At 44.8% G+C, this 24,731-nt stretch overlaps 1 protein-coding gene across 2 annotated transcripts in view; it reads left to right on the forward strand.

The window, feature by feature from the left end:
- Positions 1-226: 226 nt before the first annotated feature.
- The window catches only part of RNF169 (ring finger protein 169), a 139,742-nt gene continuing 115,237 nt past the window's right edge, over positions 227-24,731 (forward strand). For both annotated transcript variants that reach the window (XM_029602093.1, XM_029602094.1), the window contains exon 1: positions 227-780. In XM_029602093.1, the coding sequence (XP_029457953.1) occupies positions 270-780 (511 nt within the window). In that variant the 5' untranslated portion in view covers positions 227-269. The remainder of the gene's footprint in view (positions 781-24,731) is intronic.

Genomic DNA, 24,731 nt, shown 5'->3' on the forward strand with positions numbered 1-24,731 from the left:
ACCTTTTTTTAAAAGAAAGTAGTAACTTGGATTAAGAGAGATGGGAAAAATAAAGTTAATTTTGGAGTTTCTGTTTCGTGTCGGTAAAAAGAGACAAAAATGTTTGATAAACAGTTTTCCCGCCACCCGTTACAAAGAGACAAATAGCTCTGCACCATTCAAGCCCCACCCCCCAAGGCTATAAATACGTCAGCAACCATGATGAATAGTAATGAGGTGGGCGGTGCCATCTCACTTCACAGCGCCCTCCGTTCAAACCTAACAACAAGATGGCGGCGGCGGGGCCTGGTGCTGCGGCTTCGGCGGCGCTGGGCCGGAGGAGCGGGCGCAAGCCGAAGCGGAACAGCGGCGCAAGAACAGCCACCACACCGGCCGTGCCGCTGCCTAGGGAAGGGCCGGCGGGCGAGGGGCCGGCGAACGGCGCGCTGCCGCTGGAGGACTCCGTGTGCCCGGTGTGCCTGGAGATCCTGGTGGAGCCGGTGACCATGCCCTGCCGGCACTCGCTCTGCCTGCCCTGCTTCCGGCGCAACGTGGAGCTCGTCAGCCTGTGCTGCCCGCTCTGCCGCCTGCGCGTCTCCAGCTGGGCCCGGCGGTGCTCGCGCGACAACGCGCTGGTGGACGGCGAGCTGTGGGAGCGCGTGCGGCGCAGCCACCCGGAGCGCTGCCGCCGGCGGCTCGCGCAGGAGCGCGGGCAGCCTGCGCCGCCGCAGGAGAACGGCCGGCCCGAGGAGGAGGAGGAGGCCCCGGGGCCCGGCCCGGAGCAGCGGCCCGACCCGTTAGGTAACCCGCCCCTCTTTACTTAACCTCCTGAGCTGCCCCGCCCCCCCCCGTTTCCAGAGGAGGGCTCGGTTGGCCCCGTGAGAGCCGCGATTCGGTTCTCTTTATTTTTTTTTTATTAAAAGGAGAGGAGGGGGGGGGGGTTGTGTTTATTTTCCCCCACCCTAAGCGGTGATTGATCCGTGGCCCAAGACGCCGCCCACCCCGGGACTCCCTCTTCTGATTTGGGAGTGCAAAGTCTGGCGGGGCGGTAACAAAACCGGAGCTCACGCCGTTATCCCCCCCCCCCCCCCTAATCAAAGAAATGTACGAGTAATGTCCTCGATTTCTGCAGTCCCGTGCCGACCCTGCTCTGTGTACGGTTTTCTGTGCAGAAACACAGACGAACGTGCAGGGCTGGAAAGGGTCCTCTAGAAAAGGCGCACTACCGAAACATTGTTTTTGACACAGCAGCTTCCTTTTATGTTCATCTATTTTGGTGATAATTATGCAGTGGTCCCCCCCATGGACAGTGCTCGGCGAAGGTATGTAATTACTGAGATCGGTCTTCTCCAGGAGAGATGATTATGATCTCGCATTGCTGGGGACTTTGAAGGCTTTTTGCTCGTAAAAAAAAATAAAAATTGGCTGGGCCCCTATAGTGCGAATGTAAAAATTGTTATAATTCGGGCCATTTCAGTGGGATTGTTTTCCAATCAGTTGAACGAAGAGGGCTGGGGCAGAAGCTCTAACGTTAGCTTAACATCTTTTGTCAGCTCCTCCTACTTACGAGTATGAATGGGAATAACTAAAGGTACTGCAGGTCTTCACCAGGGTCCTATCCCCAATGAGGCACAATGTAAACCATTAAAGCGTGGCTTTTATTGGAGATTTAAAACGAGAAAGAGACTGGTGACACCTGATGATGTGGACTCTTTCCCTTGAAAGCTTGTGCCCCATATTTGTTCTGTGAGGTACCTCCATCCTCTGTGTTTTTCCTGCTATAAACAAACTCTGCCCTCCTGGAAGTTTGAAGAGAAAAGCATTGTGCTGAAACTACAAATTCACCTTTGGGTACATTTCAAAAGTAACAAGATACACGCATGCAATCAAAAGACAAAAGCACAGAGCCGAGAACAGACCCACGCTATTCAGAAGACTGTTTTCTGTTAGGATCGGATAGCAGCAAACTGCTTACTTACTCCTCCTTAAGGGGACCAAAAGTGGTTTACATCATATGTCACCGTCTCTTTGCTTGTTTGCTATGGTTTTGACATTGTTGAGGTTTTGCAGACACATTTTTTGAGAGAAAAGTAGCCCTTAATATATCCCAGCTTTTATTGATCTAAGGAGGGGGCTAGAAGAAGCTTCTTGATTTCTGCTGCTTTTGCTTTAAGACTGAATTGTATATTAGGACTGATTGAAGGTGTGGCTAGAGATCAGCTGTTGCATGGGAAGGATGCTGCAGAACAATTTTAAGCTTTCATTATGTTTCCTGTAGCAGTTAATATGGCAAGAGAGAGGGAAATATGAATTTCAGATTTGTGCTTATGCTGTTTCTGAGGCTATTATGAAATTTAAAGGTGCATAAAGTACTAAGTTTTGAGCACATACCTTGAGAGTGGAGGCTGGGCAGCAGCCAAGCAAAACCATGCTGAACAGAATGTGGAGCTGGCACTGCTCAGCACCATAACAGTGGGGCAGATTTAGGAGATGTTTGTATCAATGCAAAAAGTTTCCTGTCTTTTCTTTTGTGGGGAAGGTGGGTGGCATTTGTGAACAAGGCAAAACTGGAGCAAAAACGTGATCTATCTATTCCTGTTACTCAGTTTGTGCTTGTGCCACCTAGAAAGTACAGTAGGATCCCACACTTCCTGCAGGGTCTATTGAATGGATTATGCTTTTGTCCCCCCTAGTATGCACAGTTGACTAGTTATGCAGCTCAGTGGGAGCCCTGCTACAGCAGCAGCGAGGAGGAGGGGCTCAGGACTAAGCTGCAGCTGCTTATCTAACCATGCTGCTGCTGTGTATGAGGCCTAGCATAGGTTTGCTTTCAGCATGCTGTCATATTTACCCAGACTTCCCTATGTAGACATTTTGATGAGATGATACTGGATGAGTAACCATTTTTTTTTACAGAAAAGTCTTTATTTTGTGAAAGTCATGTGACCTGGCTTTAGAAATATGGTGGCTAGGCTGGTCTGGTATGTACCCAAGAGGGAATTGTTCGAGTCAGCGGTGCCTCCTACGGTTACCATTATTACCGGAGTTGCAGTTTTCCTGAAATAGGCCTAGGACTTTCTCTGTTTCAGGCCCATTTCTTTTTATGGAATAAGTTACTCAGAGTTTTTCAGGAGGTGAATTACTTCATATTTTGAAAAAGTAACATGTTTTTCACCCATAGCCATTTGGATAGGCAGATAATAAATTACTTATTTTTCTTTGCAGCATAGGATTGATGTCATTGTAAATCATGCTAATACAACCCCCCTTTTGTGTCTTACCACGTGTTTAGTATATGTGTATTTTTCGGATGTGAGATCTTGATTGGGAAGAGGGATTTTACTTTGTCTTCAGCTGGCAGTTATAACTGAGTTTTGTTTTTATTGTCATTTACTGTTGTCTTATTGTATTCATCGCTTTGGTTGATTTCATGCAGGAAGGTGGTAAATATAAAACTTTTTAAATAAAGAAATGGTGACTAGCTTTGTGACTTATATTTCCCTGTCTTGGGTTGGAACATTTTGCCATCTGATCTAACAGATTGCCCATACTAACAACATTCACAAATATTGAAGGTATTTCGCATACTGTAAACTTATATCTTTAAAACCTCTTATTTCAGTGGGTTTTCAACAGGCATGTTGCCGAACACTTGCTGGTGTGACCCCCATCTTCTGCCGGCAGGATTCCATGCTTATCTGGTCTCCTGCTGGTGCAACTGCTCTTCCTGTTCTTGTCCCAGCAATACATGGGGAACTCTTCCTGCACCTGGGCTTGAAAATGCTGATATTTTGAGCAGAAGAGTAGCAGAATAAGTGGAAGTTGCAGCATGGCCTTTCCTTCTTCCTGCCCTCATGGCCCAGAAGAGGATATGGTGTACAGTGAACCTTGGAAGGAGAGATCATGCCACAGACAGAAGTACCCTCAGCCAGCAGGAGAAGCAGTGTGGGCTCAGAGCAAGAAGAGGATGCTGGGCTTGATGGACCCTTGGCCTGACCTAGCATGCCATTTCTTATGTTCACTGATCAGCTACAGGAGGTAGAGCAACGTTAGCCCTATGGCCAGTGAGACTTTCTTTCTTTCTTGGGGCTGTGGAGACTGGAGGAGGTGCTTACTCTGATTAGCTTGACCTCTTAAGGCCTGCAGTGGGCATCCTGAAGAAACAGCCTTTAGCCTCTTGCCCTCTTGTCTCCAAAATGGCGTTAGCCTAAAAAAAAAAAACCAAACCCCAAACTTCCAACCGTGTCAAGGCTTGCCATAAGCCTGGGCCCTGTCCTGTCTTTTCCCAAACCTAGATGACAACCCTGTCCCAAAACAATGCAGAGGGTAAGCCATGGCCTGTGCGGTTTTGATGCCCCATGTGCAACTACGGTCACTGACGAAACATCCCCCCCCCCCCCAGCAAATGTTCAGGGGGTAACCAGGAAGCTGGGGCAAGCCCTGGTTCCCCTTTCACCCCAGTCTGAGGGGAAAAAAAACTGAGTAAACAATGCAACACCAGTTGGCAAAGCTGCAGTGATAGCTACGGCTTTCAGGCCGGCCACCCCCCCCCCCCCCCCAAAAAAAAAAATCCTGCCAGTAGTCCGTTCCCTGCTCACTTGCCGCAGCTTCAATCAGCACACCAAGGTGATTGCTGTCCCTTTCAGTCTCTATGGGTAAAATAAACAGGATCCAAACAAAAAAAAAAAAAAAGTCCTTACAAGGCGTTCTCAGCATGTCCTGAGATTGCCAGCAGTTTGTGTTTTATTTTTTTCAACATCCCATGGCAATAATACAGCAACCTTCTCTTTAACTAATGTTTAACAAGTCACTTAGCACATTCGTTCGTTCCTTCAGCACTATAATGCTGCTGGGGATTTCAACCTCCCATTCCTCCCACAAAATCCACTTTGGTGCAGGCCTCGACTACCTGTGTTTTTTTTTTTCTTCCTTTTTCTTTTTAACATATGAAAGCGCTTTGTATTAATTTCCCCCAGCTGGGGCCTACCTCATCTAAAAGTATTATGAGGTATCCATGAGTTCAGGGTTGTCTTGGGACCTCCTCTCTATCTTCAATCTCCATAGGTTCTGGATCCCAAAACTCTTCTGCCTCCCCTCTCAAGAAAGTGCTCCTTCCTGTGTGTGAGAAGCCCCACCCCCTCCGTGCAGCACGTCTCCCCAATCTAGAGCTGCCTCGCCCCTCCCTGCCGGATTTCTAGGAGCCCTTTGGCCTTGATCCCTTCCACCTTCCTCAGTGCAGGGGAACCTGGGACTTGTAGTACTGAAGGGGACTGTTCCTGATTCCTAGGTTTCCTCTGTCTCTGCCTAGCTCTTTGCCTTTGGGATGACAGTACCTTAACCACAATAAAAAAGCTTTTCAGTGCTTCAAAGCGGACTACATTCAGGTACTGTAGGTATTCTGCTAGCATGTAAGTTCAGTGTAGGGATCTCTAGTAGCCTTGGTTCTTCTGTTTTTCTGTTTTAGGGCCTGATGTAATATTTGCAGTGTTGTGTTTTCATAAGTAGGGTGGTTGAGTGCTGGCAGTTAGTGCTGTTCTGGTATGGGAGCACTGTTCCCTCTAAGATGTGCATGTGACACAACAAAACATAGCACGCACAACGAATCCTGATACTTGCATTATACTGGCTCATAGTGCACAAATTGCAACTTATAAAAAGTTGCACAAGATTTTTATGCACGCCGTCTTTAAAACATTTAGGGAACATTGTATGGGAGGTTTACTATTTCTGTAATTGTTCAGAGTGAGTATGGTTCTTTTCCCTGTGTCATTAGCAATAAAAGTGATACTGGTGCTTTTTGTTTTTTTTAATTTGTCATGAATTGCAATGGGCATTTTCTGTCAGGTGTACCCAAAATGGAGGAAAAAGTTTGAGAACCACAGCAGTTAATTTCATAGGAACTCTAGATTTAGGCATCTTTGTCATACAAATGATTGAGAGAGAATCTGCTGACAGAAAATGATGTCCTTGCCACTTTTGGCATTAAGAAATCTCTTGCTGTTCCTTAGATTAGATTATATAGAAGGGATTTGCTTGTCATTTTAGGCACTGATATATGGAGAACAGTGGCTGAAGCTAATTTTCTACTTGTATTTTTGTTTTGGGTTTTTTCTTTTGGGTAAGACTTGAAGCATGAAAACACTACTAGTTCCTTCTTGAGACAGTTCTTTAGACATCACGTTCCACCCTTATTATAAAAGTGTTTGAAATGTAACTTAAACCGTTTTAAAAACAATATCTTGTGTTTTCTGTCGAAAAGCAGGCTAGTTGACATCTAGCATGTGGTGGAACCATCTCTCCTAGCTTACAGAGCTTTGCTCTCCTGATCATGAGTGGTTGTTCCCACACAATTATCTGTGAATCTCCTCAGTTCTATTTTTTCACACATTTCATATGGATACGTGGAACACCTCTTTTAACTTTTCTCAGAAAATGTTTCGTGTTGGCATGCCTCCAAAAGCAATTTTAAGTGCTACTATGTCAAAAAAAGACTCAGAGCTTTAAGTTGTGTTAATGCCAGGTATATTATGTCATCGGGCATAATTGTTATATCTGCCTGGGACCTGACCATGACCGAACTATCTCTCGGGATTATATTTATTTATTTATTTTTAGTTTTTTATATACCGATGTTCCTGTATAATATACATATCGCACCGGTTTACAAGGAACTGAAACAGTCGCCTCAGGGGTGTCATACATGGAACAAGTTGAAAAAAGAACTTGCAGAGACATAAAACTGACTACATTCAAAGAGACTATTAGCAGAAATAAAGTACAACTCAAAAACATATGTATAGTGGGATAGATGGGCCGGGGTCTATAATGTCATTAACTTCATTGGGCCTTAGCTCTCCGGGAACGCTTGGGCGAAAAGCCAAGTCTTTAGCTTCTTTTTGAATGTCATGAGGCAGGGTTCTTGGCGGAGGTCCGGAGGGAGCGAGTTCCAAAGTAGGGGACCAGCAGTGGAGAGGGCGTGTTTCCTCAGTGAGGTTTTTGCCGGCTGGGTGTGTAGCATGTTCTTGTACGCACTTCTTACAGGTCTCTTAGTAATGTGCTGCTGCAGTTGAAAAGTTAGGTTGAGGGGGGAGATGTTGTGTAGGGCCTTGTGTATCATCATGAGGGCTTTGAAATGACATGTCTCCACGAGTTCAGAGGCAGAGAGCCCAAAGAGAGTCCGTTTAAGAGAGGAGGAGGGAACATAGTCTGTCTGTTTCGGGCAGCTATGCTCCTTATCACCCTGGCCTTCACAGACAAGCCTAATAAGAACATAAGAAATTGCCATGCTGGGTCAGACCAAGGGTCCATCAAGCCCAGGTTCCTGTTTCCAAACCAGGCCACAAGAACCTGGCAATTACCCAAACACTAAGAAGATCTCATGCTACTGATGCAATTAATAGCAGTTGCTATTCCCTAAGTAAACTTGATTAATAGCCGTTAATGGACTTCTCCTCCAAGAACTTATCCAAACCTTTTTTGAACCCAGCTACACTAACTGCACTAACCACATCCTCTGGCAACAAATTCCAGAGCTTTATTGTGCGTTGAATGAAAGAATTTTCTCCGATTAGTCTTAAATGTGCTACTTGCTAACTTCATGGAATGCCCCCAGTCCTTCTATTATTCGAAAGTGTAAATAACCGATTCACATCTACTCGTTCAAGACCTCATGATCTTAAAAACCTCTATCATATCCCCGCTCAGCCGTGTCTTCTCCAAGCTGAATAGTCCTAACCTCTTCAGCCTTTCCTCATAGGGTAGCTGTTCCATCCCCTAATCTGTAGGCCCAACAGGAAAGTGAAGTCCTTTGCCCAAATTGAGGTCCAAACGGATAGTCACAAGGTTGTGCTGCACAAAGAGAAAGCAAAAAAGACGGTGGTGAAATCCGTGGCACAGGCTGTACTTGCCCCTACAGGGCCTGCTCGAGATGCGTTGGAGAATACTCAAATACACTTGACGCCTCATGCGCCAAGTGATGCCTTGCAGATCACGAAGCATTGAGGACCATCACGAATCAGGTGGTGCACGACGTGCCGATACATGAATTGCAGAAACATGTCGACCGGTGTTTTGAAGTGCGATTCTCCAAATCCACTGCAAATGGCATAAGTGCTTGCAAGGAAGCCTACACTCGAAAAACTGATGCAGGTACCACATAGCAAGGACGGACATGCAGCAAAGATGTTTCCATTAAGAATTCAGAGAGTCATAAACATGCCGCAGAATTGAATGCCACCAAAGAGCACGCAGCATCACACACAAAAAAGCACCCACCACCACTTCATGCAGTTCCAAGTCAGTAGGATCCAGAAAAGGGTAAGAGTGTTGAGGGATCACTTAACACTTCACCTTCCAGTTCAAAGAGAATTCGACCTAGAAAGTTGTTCTGAACTTGAGTGGTCTGTCAACTATTCGACTGCACTTTACTGTATCTTCAGTTTCACCACAGAACGAAAGCCAAGTTTACTCTGACCTACCTTCGGTATCGATAGGACGACTCATCCCACCTGCAGGAAAAACTATTCACCAGAGGTGAGGTTGTCGCCGAACCATTTCCTCTCGTTGCATTCAGGTCCCTGACCTCTTCCATTTTGTTAGCAGCTATACCACCTCCAAAAATCCACTATATCACTTCTCTTCACTTAGGTGTGCAAGAGCACAGATTGATACCAGTGGAGGATGGACCCCCATTATCCCCAGGCACCAAGGCCATCCAAACGATGGCGCAAATAACATTGATTCTCAGTAATTTCTTCTCTTTACGCCTCGGGTGCCTTCTTTCCCACAGGAGTACCCTACAAGCCCTCCATTAATAGAATATCATCTGGTCATCCAGAACCAACATCTCTACTCTTTGAGAATCCTAAATTTCCACCAGCAGAGGGTATCCCTTCCCTGCCTGGTCCAATAGGAGAAACCATACCATGGTGAGAGATGTGGACTGAAATCCCAACAGACAAATTACCGGATAATTCACTGAACAATTCAACTGGTATTTCCTTCCAATTCTTCAGAAGAACATCCTGAACACTCCTCTCTACAAGATCTGACCTATTCCTAATTTCTCCACAAATCTGGAACTGGCTTGACTGTAGAAATCCAGAAAATGCCAGATTCTAGATCAGAGATGTTAGGTATTTTGAAGATATTAGATATTCCAGTGGAACCTACTGCCCTACCATCACATAGAGTTTTGGATACGGTACTGATGAAGACATGGGAGTCCCTGTTGTTGTCCCCCATTCTCCCCCCCCCCCCTTTCCGGATTACTGGTGGCATGGAAAGTGGACCTAAAATTTTGCCTCCAAAAATCCCTGGGTTATGTAGTCATGCATTTGCCCCATGCCTTTTTGATGGTAGTCTGCAATGAAGAGAGCTAAAAAGACCAGACTCAGTTCAAATGCACCACCTGGAAAAGACCATAAGATCTAAGATGACTTCAGCCGCAAGATATTTCAGAACTCAATGCTTATGTCAAGAATTAGAGCAGCATCAGTTCTACATAGTGCAATATTTATACAAATGCATACAAAAATTGAGGCCACTCGTGAAATCTGGGGGGAGGAAATAACACATCAGCCACTTCCCGATGTGGAAAAGGATTTGACTTCTCCGGTCTGTCTGAGGCCTTTGAGACCATGGCCTGCATTTCTGTAGTATAGATTGCCGCCCACTCAATGGCTTGGCTTCAAGCAAGTGCCATCAGAAAAGATGTGCATGAAAAACTGGCAGACCTCCCATGCCTAGGTGATAAGCCTCAGGAGACGGTCTCATAAATAAAAGAACATGTGACAGTAGAGTCTTCAACTACCACTATGGAACAGCAGGAAACACCCAGACGGTTTTATACTAAATATAAGTGTCCATATTATCCAAGAAAACCATATAAACAAGTTTCTCTATACCAGGCAACAACCTCAAGCGACATAGCCAAGAGGCTGCCAGAGAGGCCAAAGACTGCAAAAAAAAAGCAACAGGCGTCAGTCTCAGCAAAGTTATTGATTCCTGTCCAGCCACAGCTGCCAATTCAGGTTGGGGGCAGAATAAGTCACTTTTTAATAGCGTGGACCAAGATAACAATGGACAAGTGAACACTAAATATATGTCAGGGGCAGGGCCAGTGCAAGGGTATTAGGTGCCCTAGGCGCCTTCTGCCTTTCCTCAGATGCCCCACCTGGGCTCACGCACTTTCTCCCACTCCGTGCAGAGGAAGATGGCGGGTATGTGGCTCAGGCCGGGGTCCAGCCTGAGGGAGCGACCATGGGAGGGACAGGTTACTGCACAGCTGAGAGAAGCGCAGAGTTGGGTGAGGGCAGACTGGTCACTAGCTTTTGCTACTGCAGCTTTTGCCCCTGAGACCCTGGCACTCTAGGCCCCTGCCTAGTTCACCTAGTGGTTCTTCTGGCCCTAGTCAGGGGTACCATCTGGACTTTATCAGACACTCTACTATTCCCAGTTTAGTAGCACCCCCTTGGGACCCATCTGAACTGGACCTTTTAACCCAGGAAGCCCAGGAATTACTTGCTCAAAATTCAATACAGTTGGTGAGAGCCTCAGTGCAACATAGCTGAAAAAAAAAACACGGGGTCTTTGTCTGATCTTGGACTTCTGTTCTCTCGAGTACCTGAGCAAAGAGAAATTCAAGATGACAGCCCTCAAATCGATCTTGCTCTTCCTACAGCCCAATGCTTGAGTGTGCTTTCTCGATCTCAAAGTTGCTTATACGCACATAGCAATCCATCAATCATGTTAGCCCTACTTCTGTCTCTAGGTATGATCGAATCACTATCCATACAAGGTACTCTCGTTTGGACTGTACCTTTACCCCAGAGCCTTCATGAAGTGCCTAGCAGTGGCTGTGGCTCACCTTCGAAGAGCGGGAATACTAATATTCTCCTTTCTGGGTGATTGGCTTATAGTTTCCTAAAATTTAGAGAGCCTACTGTCAAATGTCAGGAAAACCATTCAGTGTATAGAGGAATTAGGATTCCTAATAAATTACGAGAAGTTGATACTCAGACTCAAATTCTACAGTTTATAGGAGCAAGAATAGATAAGGTTTTTTTTCAAGGGCTTTCCTTCCCAACAGCTCAGCTACTGTGTCGACTGTCTTCAGCTTCATCCTCAATCTTCTTCAACAGTACGCCGCATATTAATATTTCTCGGTCATATCACAGTGGCAATTCATGTAGTTTTTCAGACTTGACTCCATATGTGTTGATTACAATGGCAGTTGAAAGGTCAATGGTCACAGTACTGGCAACCCATGTCCATGAAAACAGACATCACTTACGGGCCAATACAGTACAGTACGCTCCAGAGCGCACTGTTAACCTGCCATTGGACGCATGTTTTCCCTTACCCCTTATTCAGTAAGGGGCGGAAAACGCGCGTCTAACCCACCGAACCTAATAGCGCCCTCAACATGCAAATGCATGTTGATGGCCCTATTAGGTATTCCCGCGCGATTTAGTAAGTAAAATGTACAGCCAAGCCGCACATTTTACTTTAAGAAATTAGCGCCTACCCAAAGGTAGGTGCTAATTTCTGCTGGCACCGAGAGTGCACAGAAAAGCAGTAAAAACTGCTTTTCTATGCACCCTCTGACTTAATATCATGGCAATGTTAAGTCGGATGTCCCGAAGGGTTAAAAAAAAAAATTTAAAATGGGCCGGTGGCTGTCGGGTCGAAAACTGGATGCTCAATTTTGCCGGCGTCCGGTTTCCGAGCCCGTGGCTGTCAGCGGGCTCGAGAACCGACGCCGGCAAAATTGAGCGTTGGCTGTCAAACCCGCTGACAGCCGCTGTTCCGGGCCAAAAGGAGGCACTAGGGACGCGCTAGTGTCCCTAGTGCCTCCTTTTGCCCGTTTCTACTGCCGGGCCTAATTTAAACACTGAATCGCGCGCACTGTTGCCCGCTCTCCCGCGGACTTTACTGAATCGGCCTGTTAGTGCCTGATGCCAGATGTTTTGACTATGGTTGCCCCCTTCAACTAGCTTCACATCAGATAATCCTCACAATGGACGCTTTGACTCATGGATGGGGTGTTCACATACTCCAGTACAAGACCCGAGGCCTATGGTCTCGAGGAAAGCTCCTATCAAATTAGTCTGTTAGAGCTAAGAGCTAATTCGCATTTTTGTGATTTTTATTCTTTGTAGAATCGAAAAATTATGGGGACCACCTGAGTCTGATTTCCATACTATATTGAAAGAAATATATCAGCCACTTAAAATGCTTTGAACGGTTGATACCAATTTTATTATTTTATGAAGTTTGGGAAGTGCCATCTGGGAAAAGTTGTTATATAGAGAGAAAAAAATAGATTTGTAGTTTCTTCAATTATTTCTAGAAATCCCCCTGAAGAAGCTAATTCTTTAGCGAAATGGGGGCTCTGAGGTCATTTTGTATATATTTGGGTTATGATTGTGATGTGATGAGAATTTATGAGGCTTGAGTTTCTGTATGAGTCTGGTTTGGTATGTTTTTAATCTATGCATGAATTGTGCTGGTATGTCCTAAAAGTTGTTGATGCATGATTTGCTGTATTTGGGAATAGTTTGTAAATTTACAACAAGTGTTATAAGCGGGGAAAAACTCAAATTTATTTTTTTTTTGTGATTGCATTTATTGTAGGGATTTTTTTTTAGTAATTTTGTACCTTCTGCCTTTTATTTACTTAATTACAGAATGTTATTTTGTTCATCAGCTATTTGGCAATATTTTTAGTATGCTTTTCTTATTAATTATTTTGCTTGATTTTTTATTTGATTTATGAGGACTGGTGACATTTGTTTTTTTTCCATTGCTGCATTGCATACAGAGTCTGGCTTATTGTAGTTTCCAGTTCAGTTTCGGTATACATGTTTCTATCTATAATTTATTCCTATTTGGTGAGGGTCTGTGTATTCCTTGTGTGACCAAGATGGAGGTATTCTGCTAGCGTATAGTGTCCATGATGGGATTTCTAGCAGTCTGGTTTGTTCTGCTTTTCTAATAGGTGTTTTAGGGTCTAGTGTAATATTTGTAGTGTTGCCTTTTCATACATAGGGTTGTTCTTGTTTGAGTGCTGATGGTACTGTTTCCGTATTGGAAGTTTACTGTATCATTATTATCATTCAGTTTAATCAAGGCTGTCCAAGGACCAAACCCACACCTAACACGTGTTACAATAGGCCTAATACCATATAGATTCCCAGTGCATTTTTTTTGCAGGGTTTTCTGGGGGCACTACAGCAGTGCATATTTTTCTGTTAAACAAAATGATGCTGTCTACAGGGCCCATCCACTGTCATTTTTATATACAGGTAAATGGGACACGAACACCTGGGATCACTCCTGCACTAGGAATTTTGGGTCTGTGGATGGGGTAAGATATGTTCATGGGTGTTATCAGTTTTGAAAGTTTGGATTATTGGAGGGAGCAGTGCTGTTTTAGGCAGAAGAAGGGAGTCTAGAACAGAGCATAAGACTGACCTTCTTTTGTGTATTGGTTGGTTATTTGGAAAATAGTTGTTTAAAAAAAAAATAGAGGGGGGGGGGGGCCTGCACAGTAACTTTGCACAGGGCAGCAAAAATGCTAGCACCGGTCCTGCCTAAATTAATCATTTTGTACTTGTTCACATTAAATTTCATTTGCCATTTGCATGCCCAGTCTCCTAGTTTTACAATGTCCTCTTACAATTTCTCACAATCCTCTTGTGATTTAACAACTTTGAATAATTTCTTGTCATCTGCAAATGTGATCACCTCACTTATTCCCATTACCAGGTTGTTTGTTTATGTATAAATATATTAAAAAGCAGTGGTCCTAGAACAGATCCCTGGGGCACTCCATTATTCACCTTTCTCCATTAGGGAAATTTATCATTTAGCACTACTCTATTTTCAATCTTTTAACCAGTTGGTAATCCACAATAGGACATTGCTCCCTATCCCATGACTTCTTAATTTCCTAAAAGGTCTCTCATGAGGAACTTTTCAAATGCTTTCTGGAAATCCAGGTGCACTGTATCAACTGGCTCACTTTTATCCGCATGTTTTATGCACTCAAAAAAAAAGTAGCAAATTTGAGGCAAGACCTCCCTTGGCTAAATTTGTGTTGGCTTTGTCCCGTTAAACTATGCCTATATATATGTTCAAATATTTTCTCTTTACTATAGTTTTTACCATATTACCAAGCATAATGTCAGACTCTGGTCTCTAGTTTCTTGGATCACCCCTTTATCCCTTTTTTAAAAATTGGTGTCAAATTGGCAACCCTCCAGTTTTCAAGAACCATAGACCGTTAACTGATAGTTTGCAGACCTGATATTGGAAGTTTGTAATTTCATTTGTCAGTTCTTTTAGCACTCTGGAATGTACACCATCTGGTCCAGGTGATTTGCTACTTTTTTAGATTGTCAATTTGCTCAAATATAATTTCCAGATTCACTGAGATTTTTCAGTTCCTCTGATTCATAACTTTTAAATATCATTTCTGGCATGGATATATCTTACATCTTCCTCGGTGAATACCAAAGCAAAGAATTCATTTAGTCTTTCTGCTATGGCTTTACTACCCTTAACCCCAACTCATCATTGCTCTCTGCTTCAAGGGCAAGAGATAAGAGATAACGGGGAATTGGACTCAGACACTAACAAGGGCCCTGACTTTAACAGTTTGGGAAACTAAGTTTGTGGATAACATTTATGCCACCCCCTGATGCTTCCATTATAGGGGAGACCTGTATGGCGAGGCGGATGCTACCATAAGCTTGCCCGGCAGACTGGATGGACCGCTTGCTTCTTTTTTGCTATCATTTGTGTTTCTTTGTGGTGGTGGTGGGGGGGGGGGGGGGGGTTGTGTTACTGTCAGCAGGTTTCCTCCTTTCAAAATTTAGGGACCTGAATAAAGAAAAATGATCAGGAACTTCAACAATTTAAAATGCTTGGCTAATAGCAAGTTTTATTTCAGTACATTGTACTTTAAATGTTTGTCTTCATCAGACTTGAGTAGCAGAAAGATAGCTCCGGTTAAAAAAAAAAATATCCCTTTATTTATAAATAAACCTTCAAGGAGATGGTTAAACTATAAAACGGACCTCTGTAGTTTTCTTCTTTTCTTATGGAAAAAAAATGGAGGGGAATTGAGTTGCAGACACCTGTAGCCCCCCCCCCTCCCCCCAACACCAAGTTAATCTGTAGATGAAGGGGGTTTTAGCACCATGGGAATACCTGGGGGGGGGGGAGAGAGTGAAGGCAGGTGGTGACCTGGTGGGCCCCACCTTGCTGGCCCAAAAGGTTTGCAGAGGGAGCCAGTCCCCTCCGGCTGTCAGCCAGAAAGGGGAACCTGGGCCCTCACTGTGATTTGGGGGGGACAAAACGAAAAAGCGAACTTTTTTTTTAAACATTTATTTTTATTGGCTGCATTCTTGTAGGCGAATAGCATGCTGTTAACTTCCGACCTAGAGCATACATGAGGATTTAAAAAAAAAAAAACCAAAAAAAAAAACCTACTCGTCTTTTAAAAATGAATCCTTGTATTTCCTGTATAAAAATGAAACCATTTCCGGTTTGCTCACATCTCCTCCTCCTCCTCCTCCTTGTTGTGTCACATTAATCACAGCAAAGGCATCAGCCGGTCAGGGGCACGTGTGCCTCGCTTCCCTAGGCTTAATCACATCATGAAAGTGTGCGCGCAGGCTGCTTTTTTTTTTTTTTCTTTTGGATATTTATTTTTCTACTCGGTGGCGGGGGGGGGGGGGGGTGCGCTCAGCTTTACTTTCGCGCACACCTTCCCCTGGATCCTCTGCCGTCTGCCTTGTCCATTCCTCTTTTTTAATTTATTTTGCAACGCTGTTTCACACTGGCATTTCTGCTGCGCTGCCGTCCGCATTCCTTCTCGAGTGCTTGCCGTGCTTGACTCCTTCCAGCTACGCCCCGTGGTCTTGTCACTGCCACTTCAGTGGCTTCGGCGGCGTTTCTCTTTAAAAGGAAAGCCGTGCGGGTTTTCACTTGCTCACATCGCCGTGCATTATTGTTGCCTCCCAAACTTTCAGGGTGGCAAAGTACTTTTGACATCCGATTTCCGGTGATTAATGATCAAAGTGTGGCTCATCTAGTGGTTTAGGATGACAATCTAGGTAAAGGGAAAAAAGCCTGCTGATGTGTAGAATTAAGTTCTTGAGGGCTCGGGTGTTGGCAGACTTACTTGTGTGGGTGAAGTTCACGATTCCCCGGCCTGCACGTCTGCCTCTTTACTTAGGAGTAGCTTTCACCTGTGGTTTGAAGAAGCTTCTGTAGAGGTGAGAGATGGCTTTTGATCTTTACTCTTTTTTTTTTTTTTCCCATCACAGCTGTTAATTTGGGAGATCCAACTGCTTTTTGAGGTAAAACAAAGAGGTTAGATGTATACTTGGATCCGAATCTCTTTAGGCCAGCATAAATTGTAAGGTTTTTGTTTGTCAGGCAGATGTACGTTTGTTCTTTCATTGACTCTCTGACAAAGTCCTATTCATAGATACTGTGGCCTGATTTGCTGAGCGTTTTTCCCCTCAGAGAGACAGAAAAAGCCTTGACAAACTAGACCTTGTCTGAGTAAATGTTACTCCTAAGAATGCTTTGAAATTGCTTTTTCAATTCCAGTTTGTATTTTTAATGTATGATGTCTTTATTATAGAGTGTATCAGCGTGGGTTGATTTCTGTCTTCTAAAAAAAAAAATAAATTTAAAGGTAACTTTTTTCCACATTTGATGCTCTCCTGTCTGCCATCTGAATTGGTTTTGGGTTAGTTTGATTCCTTTGTTTTCTGGCAGGCACATAGCTTATTCTGAAACGGCCCCAGTGCTTGAGCAGTGCTGGCAGCCACAGACAGCTCATTTGATAGCGGTGGAACTAGTGGTGCTAAGACCTGGGGATGTCTTAGTGATAGGAAAGGAAGGCATGTGGGAAAGAACGTCTCCCAACGCCATCCTTTCTGACGGGCTGATACAGTAAAGTCCGCGGGAGAGCAGTGTGAATGTCCGCCCTCCCGGCGCACGCACGATTCGGTATTCAAATTAGGCCCGGCAGTAAAAAAAGAGGCACTAGGGACACCAGTCCCTAGCGCCTCTTTTTGGACTGGAGCGGCGGCTGTCAGCGGGTTTGACAGCCGAGGCTCAATTTTGCCGGCATCGGTTCTCGAACCCGCTGACAGCCACGGGCTCGGGAAACGGATGCCGGCAAAATTGAGCGTCCGGTTTTCAAGCCGCGGGCTGACTTCAAATTTTTTTTTTGGTAACTTTTTGTAACTTTCGGGACCTCTGACTTAATATCGCCATGATATTAAGTCAGAGGGTGCACAGAAAAGCAGTTTTTTACTGCTTTTCTGTGCACTTTCCTGGTGCCTGAAGAAATTTAGTGCCTACCTTTTGGGTAGGCACTAATTTCTGAAAGCGAAGTGTGTGGCTTGGCTGCACATTTTGCTTTCTGAGTCGCGCGGGAATACCTAATAGGACCATCAACATGCATTTGCATGTTGCGGGCGCTATTGGGTTCGGGGGAGGTTGGACGCGCGTTTTCGACCCCTTACTGAATAAGGGGTAACGCTAGCGCGTCAAGCGCTCGTGCAATCGCGGGTTAACAGTGCGCCCCACCGGAGCAGCGCACTTTACTGTATCGACCTGTGAGTGAGAGACTCTACAGTGTTGGGTGGGGAATGGATGGGGTTGCCATGCGTTTTTTGTTTGGTTTTTTTTTAATATTCTGTAACTGTATGTTGGAGAGAGGCATTCAGCGTCATGCGTGGAGAGCATCTTTGTTTAGCTTCAGCTTTCACAAGGAGAAGGATCTTGTTTAGCCCTTTCCCCCGGGCACCTCTCTCCCAAACCCTTTAAATTGAAAAGCATGCCTGAAGATGTCCTTAACACACAACTTGGGCATGCCCCATTGCCAACAATGACAAAGTACAATGTCCATAATGCTCTTTGAGTGGATAAAACAGCCATAGAAGCAGGGACTTAACCATAAACATACAGAAATAACTTTAGGCAAACGTAACATTAACCTGTCCCAGTGAGGTGGCAGCCCTCCAACTTTCCGCTCCGTGAAAGCCACCGTGGCCACTGCTGCTTCACCAACCGCTTGGCCGTCCTCGCAGGCCGCACCTACTTATGCCACCCCCAGACCGGCCACCGTCTCGGTCTGTGCCATCCATTGCACAGGTCCCTCGCCCTCTGCCAATGAATAGCCACCCCGCTTCATGTGCCCCCCCCAGAGGCTTTTCCCCTGGACCCTTCCTCAAACACAAAAGCATCCCCCTATGCACCGCCGTTAGCTTAAGGCTGTGACTGAGTCCCCTTCCCACAACCCGTGCCCTGTTAGGGCTGTGGAGCCGTGCGAGGGTTTGGGCGGCTCGTTCTCCGGCTAATGTGCTACCATCCCCTCTCCTACCCCGTATCGTTTCTGAGCCCCTGCTTCCTCTCCCCCCTCTGAGTTTCTGACATGGCACTTTCCTTCAAAATCAGTTTGGAAAAGTTTTACTATTGGGAGGCCTCATCGGCCCAAGATCTCGTCTTGAATTCCTGGCCCGATTCCTCCACTGGACCTGAGCAACGTGAAAGGGGCACTGAGTTCTCCCAGGCGGGGTGTTTAGTTTTTAACCTTTTTTTTTTTTACCACCTCAAGCTCCCCCCTCCCCTACCTTGGACTTTGTTACAAAATGAAACGATTAAAATATTTTCAACCATCTTCACCTCACCCCTGAAAGGAGTGCACCGTAGATAAGCGTAGAAATCTGGGGCCGCCTCTCTTTGGTGGCAGTAGGCCAGATGGCTCCTTTCCCCTCCATTTAGAGGTAGTCCCTGCTTCCTACAGTGCTGGCACCCTTTGAGTTCCTGGCCTAGACTTTGCCAGCCAGCTAAAGAGGAGCACAGCTGTGTAGGAGAGATGAACAGTGTGACAAGCGATGGCTGCAAGTTAATGTCCACGAGCTGAATCGAGGATGGCAGAGCATTTAAACATCAAAGGCTATACATTTTCCAAAGCATTTACTTGGATAAAATAGTTCTGTGTATGTAAATAGGCTTTTGAAAATTGCCCAGGGGATTATATGCTAAAAGCAATTCCACGTTTTGTTTTTGACATGCATAGGAGAAGAGGGGTTTTGGAGTGGAATAGGGTGGGAATAACATTTTCATTTTTATTTTTTGAAAGCATGCATATAAATCTACTCTCATACATTTAAGAGGTGTAAATGCGGATGTGTATTTGACCTGTTCCTGCCCATTTTCAAAGTGATCTTCACTCTATTTTTCCAGCAGGATTCATTTTGGCAAAAACACTTCCTCGTGAGAGCCAGGAGCCTTGGCAGACAAAGCTAGTGCCCTGGGGGCAAGGAGGGGGGTGTCCCCTCTGATAATGCAGCCAACCTGTCTGCCCAGGTGCACTCAGAGCAACTTTCTCCCTCCTCCCACCTCTCTTGCCAGTCAACCTCCACCATCCTGTACCCACCCCTAGCCCCTTCAAGCTGCTTCTCACCTCCGTTTGTCTCGCCCGCCTTCATCTTCTCCAGAGGCTTTCTGTTGGCACTGCCTTTCTAATACCTGCTTTTAGTTTCATGCTTAGTTTTAACAATGTGGTGTACAAACTCCCCATGCTGTTCGGGTGAGAATAACATGGAAGTTTGGTCACTACATGACTCGAACTCAGCGAGAAGTGCCTGATGTTGGAAGAAAACAGAACGGCTGGCTGTTCTGAAGGCAGTGTCTGCAGAAAGCCCCTTGAGAAGAAGTGGGAGCCATCAGTGACTTCTGGGTCTTACAACAAAAAAAAGAGCATGACAAGTAAATATTCTTTTAAACAAGCGTCATAATATTCCTTAGAGTGATTGCTTGATAGGGACATTTGTAATGGCTCTGTCCCAGATTTAATGACACAAACAGTGCACGTTTAGTTATTCCTGTAGTAATACTCTTGTGTTTCCAGTGTAACTTGCCTGGACTTGTACTTTACAAAATAGGTTGGTCAGACTCAATCATGTACAGCTGTCGTTTGGTACTTCCTGACTGATGTGAAATGTGCTACACTGAGAAATGAAAATATGACTAATCATACTATATTTAATCTTTTTTTTTTTTTTTTCTTTTGTTGTGGTTGGCAGTTTTGTTTTTTAAAGAAGGGGAACTCTGGTCTCCAGCAATCATTTACTGAAGTACTATTGCTGCTGTTCTTTGTTCAAAACAAGTTAGAATTGAAAAAGTATCTTGACCTCACTTAAGTTGAAGTTTGTATTCCACTTGACCCTTCAGGGGCTTCGATGGGACTTCTTGACAAAATAGATGTACAAATCACATCAAAGTAGTCTTCCCAATGGTATGTGGGATATGAATGTTTCTTTCGGATCACTCTGTTTGACCAATGAAAATACCAGCTTCTTGGGAAAAGCATATGGGCATATATTTTGAGAGATCACTTTGTTTCATTAATGGCAATAACATCAACTTGAATGCAACCTGTTCTGTAAAACTATAGTGGTCCTTAATTGTTTAAAATTTGTTTTGCTTTGATAATTTCTTTTGAAGTATTAGTGCATTATTGTGTTTTATGATGTTTGATATGTGAGATTTATGTATATGTGGATGGCCTTTTTTTATGTATGTTAGGTTTTAAAGAGTATGAATGGTGAGATGTTTGGGTGGGTTTAAGTGAAGGGTGTGTGGAATGAGTTTTGAAGGTTTGTTTTGGTATATTTATGTATTTTGAGGCCGTTCTGTATATTTCTTTGTAAGAGATTTTTTTCCTGTATTAGAATATATTTTTCTCAGAGGACAAGTAGGGTGACACTCCTCGCATATGGGTAACATTGGATGAAGCCTGGCACAGAAAACTTAGATCAGATTTTCTAGAACTTTGAGCTTTATTGAACATGCTCAGGCATGCATTGTACTATACGTCCATGTAGGGCCCCCTCTAGTCTCTTCTTTTCCATAGAACTTGTCTCGCGGTTGGTTGAGAGCCTCATTTTTGACAAATTTTTGGCCTACTTTTCTGCTGCCTTGTATAGTCTCCCCAGTTCTCCCTTTAGTGTCCTAGATAGGCTTTTCGACGTTTAGCGGTAAGTTTATTTTCATTGTCGATATCCCCAGGGTGGCGCTGCATTTGGGGGCCCGCCAGCTATTGGCTGCCGCCGCTATATATTTTGATCTTGTGTTTCTTATTTCATGAGAACATATCCACTTCAGGTTTTAAGCAGTGTCCCAGGTGTATGAGGAACATGTCTATCACGAACCCACATGATAGATGTGCCCTCTGCCTTGGAGCATCACATGATGTCCAGGGTTGAGGCAAATGCACCAGATGACCCCGAAGGGATGTAAGATCCGGTTTGACAAGAGCCCCTCTTGGGTCCTGACAAGACCAATCGATCAGCATCGGAGGCATCAAGGGACCTCTGAGCCTACAGCGATGTACACTGAGCCATCGACATTGGCAGGGCTGCTGGTTCCATTGAGGTCTTCAACTGAGAAGGACACTGGAGACCAGCCATCATCAGGCTCCTCCAGGTTGAGGATGTTGAATTTGTCATCCTCTGCTCTAGGGAAGGACTGAGCCAAACATCAAAGGAAGCATCTGCATCGGTCCCTGTCAATGCATGGTGCCAGGTATGGGGATGCATCAGCCTCTGCTATGATGCCCCTGATGTGACTCTGCGGTGAGGAGAACCAGTCCTCCATTGATGCCGGAGGTGTGCCATGGACTGTCTGTTCCGAAGAGGATCTGTATGCACCACCTGCGTCCCAGCCTGTTCTGGCATTGGCAATTTCAAAGAACAAGTAGAGGCGCATGCAGCTGGCTGTTGAGAAGGCTATGAATGGCCTCAGCGTCATGGTAGACACTGGTACCGTTGCTCCTCAAGTCACTGCTGGAATACCTGCACATCTTATAGGCATGTTACCGACTCTGCCGGCATCTGTCCCGGGGTGCATTGATGTCCTGTGGGGCACCACTGCCACCACCTACCATCTGGTCATCGTTTCCAGCTCCTCTGAGGAGGAAGCTCCCCCCGATACCGGAAAAGACATTGGGGCCTGGGTCACCCTGTCAGCTCTGGTGCCTACACCAGAGCTGGGTGGAGGCAAAGCACCTAAGGTCCCGTCCTCAGTTGAAGTAGGTGGAGAAGAGGGCACATATGATCCCTGGGGGGATGACTCATCTGTGGTCTCTGACGCTTTAGATGGTCTCCCCTCAGATCCATCTCCGCCAAAGGAGTGAAAGAAGTCCCCACTGGAGGATGTCTCCTTCACAGATTTTGTTCAGTTGATGGCAGAGGCCATCCCCTTTCAGTTGATTGAAGAGGTTACCAGGAAAAAAAAATGCTAGATATCCTCCAGTTCATGGCAGTCCTAGTGCATGAGATCCTTGTAGAGTTACTGTTGATATGGGAACACCTCCTCACAGTGCCTTCTGTTAACAGAACGGTGAACGTGACTATCTCTGATGCGACAAGCATCAGCTGCCCCACCAGTCAGTTGTCAAATCCACTCTTTTTAGAAAGCCAAGCGTTCTAGGATCCATTCCTTGGCACCCCTGGTGAAAGGATCACAGAGTGGTGGATGATGTTGGGAAGGAGTTCCACAGCGCTATGCTTATTGCCTGCATAGCTGCCTACCCACCTGTACATGAGCTGTATGTGGAAGTAGGTGCAGAATGTTGCCAAGCAACTACCTCAGCCGCAGCAGCAAGATCATATTGCTGGTGCATAAGAGCCTGAAGTGCAGGAAATACGAGGTCCGCTTGACCTATGACGTTTGAGACAGCATAGAGGGTCTCTGAAGCAGGAATCGCTGCCCGCAGGCTCGCATGGCTGCAGATTTTGGTTCTCAGACCAGAGGTGCAGGGGAAACTTGCAGATGTGCCATGTACGAGAGAGAATCTCTTCAGAGGTAGGGTCAAGGACACACCCCAAATCCAGGACCTCCATGCGACCCTTCAGCAGCTCTCCTCCACTCACAATGCTGGACACACCATAGACCTCATCTTCATCAACCCCGAAGCATGGCTAACACACAAAACCAACACCACCGAAATACCCTGGTCAGATCACCACCTAATTCAAGCTAACCTGACCTATAACTCCAATCTCACAACAGCACAAAGCACTCTGAGTAATATATCATACCGTCTTCCTTTCAACACCAAACTCCTCCAGAAGGCACTACAAACAGAGCTAACAAACATGGAACTATCAAACTCTGATGATGCCACAATATCATAGCTCAACATCACAGAAAAAGTGGCAGACAACATCAACCCCACTATCACAAAAACAATCAAAAAGTCATAACATATCAACCAATGGTACAGTGAAAACATCAGAGCATCCAAACGCATACTCCGGAAGAAAGAAAAAGCATGGCGTAGGAATAAAACATCAGACATGCTAACCACATATCGAAACTACCTCTCCCACTACATAAATGTCATTAACAATGCCAAAAAATAATTCTTCTAAAAAAAAAAAAAATCAACAAATTCCAACATAACCCCAGAATGCTAATCTCCATAGTGCAAAACCTCACAAAAACCACCCAGAAAACATGCACTAAACACGGAAGCGATGAGTTTGCAGAATGTTTTAACAAGAAAATAACAAACCTAATCCAAAGCAACTTAAATAACAGCCAAACCATCAAAATAAACATTAAGGAAACCAAAAAGTGGGCAAACTTGGACACTGCCTCCTCCCTTGAAATCCAATCAATCATCAAAAAAAATGATCCCTGCCAACCATCCACTCGACAGCATCCCCATACCAAACATCAAAACAATTGAACCCACATAACAAAAACACTCACCAAGATCGTCAACTTATCCCTGACCGAAGGTAACTACCTCAAATCAGCAGTAATTAAACCTATCCTAAAAAAGAACAACCTTGACCCAGAAAACCTTTCTCTCATAGCCAAGATCATCGAAAAGGTTGTACACTCACAACTCAATGACTACCTTGAAACAAATAACATCCTATGCCCAAAGCATTTCGGATTCAGAAAGAACTTAAGCACGGAAACACTAAATGACACAATATTAAGAGGTTTCGACAAAGGCAAGAAATACCTACTCATCCTCCTGGACCTATCAGCTGCTTTCAACATGGTAAACCATACAATTCTCATAGACTGATTTCTGTCAGCCTTTCTAACAGACACAACCCTACATTGGTTCTCATCCTACCTATCCAACAGCAGCTACCAAGTATCAATTAACAACCTATCCAAAAAAATTAACCTCAACACTGGAGTTCCACAAGGCTCTGCCCTGTCCGCCACTCTATTTAACATATACCTACTGCCTGTATGCCATCTACTAAATGATCTTGGAATCACCCACTTCCTCTACGCCGATGACATACAGCTACTAATTCCCATCCAAAACACTCTTGAAGAAACCTACAAAGAAACAACCACTCTACTTGATTCAATCAAACTACTAACACGTATGAAACTCATAATCAACATCGACAAAACCAAAATAATTCTCATGGATAGAAAACCCAATCCCCCTCACCACCATCTCCATTCATACTTGACAATCTAATGAACCCAAAAATCCCAGTTACACACACCAGAAACCTTGGAGTAATAATAGACAAAGAACTATCCTACAGGAACCACATAACAACCAAAATCAAAGAAGGCTACCATAAATTACGAACTCTAAGATGCCTAAAACCTTTCCTAAACACTTACGACTTCAAAACAGTACTACAACTACTCATATTCTCAACCATAGA

The sequence above is a fragment of the Rhinatrema bivittatum genome, chromosome 5, assembly GCF_901001135.1.
Source record: "Rhinatrema bivittatum chromosome 5, aRhiBiv1.1, whole genome shotgun sequence".
In the NCBI taxonomy this organism is placed as follows: domain Eukaryota; kingdom Metazoa; phylum Chordata; class Amphibia; order Gymnophiona; family Rhinatrematidae; genus Rhinatrema; species Rhinatrema bivittatum.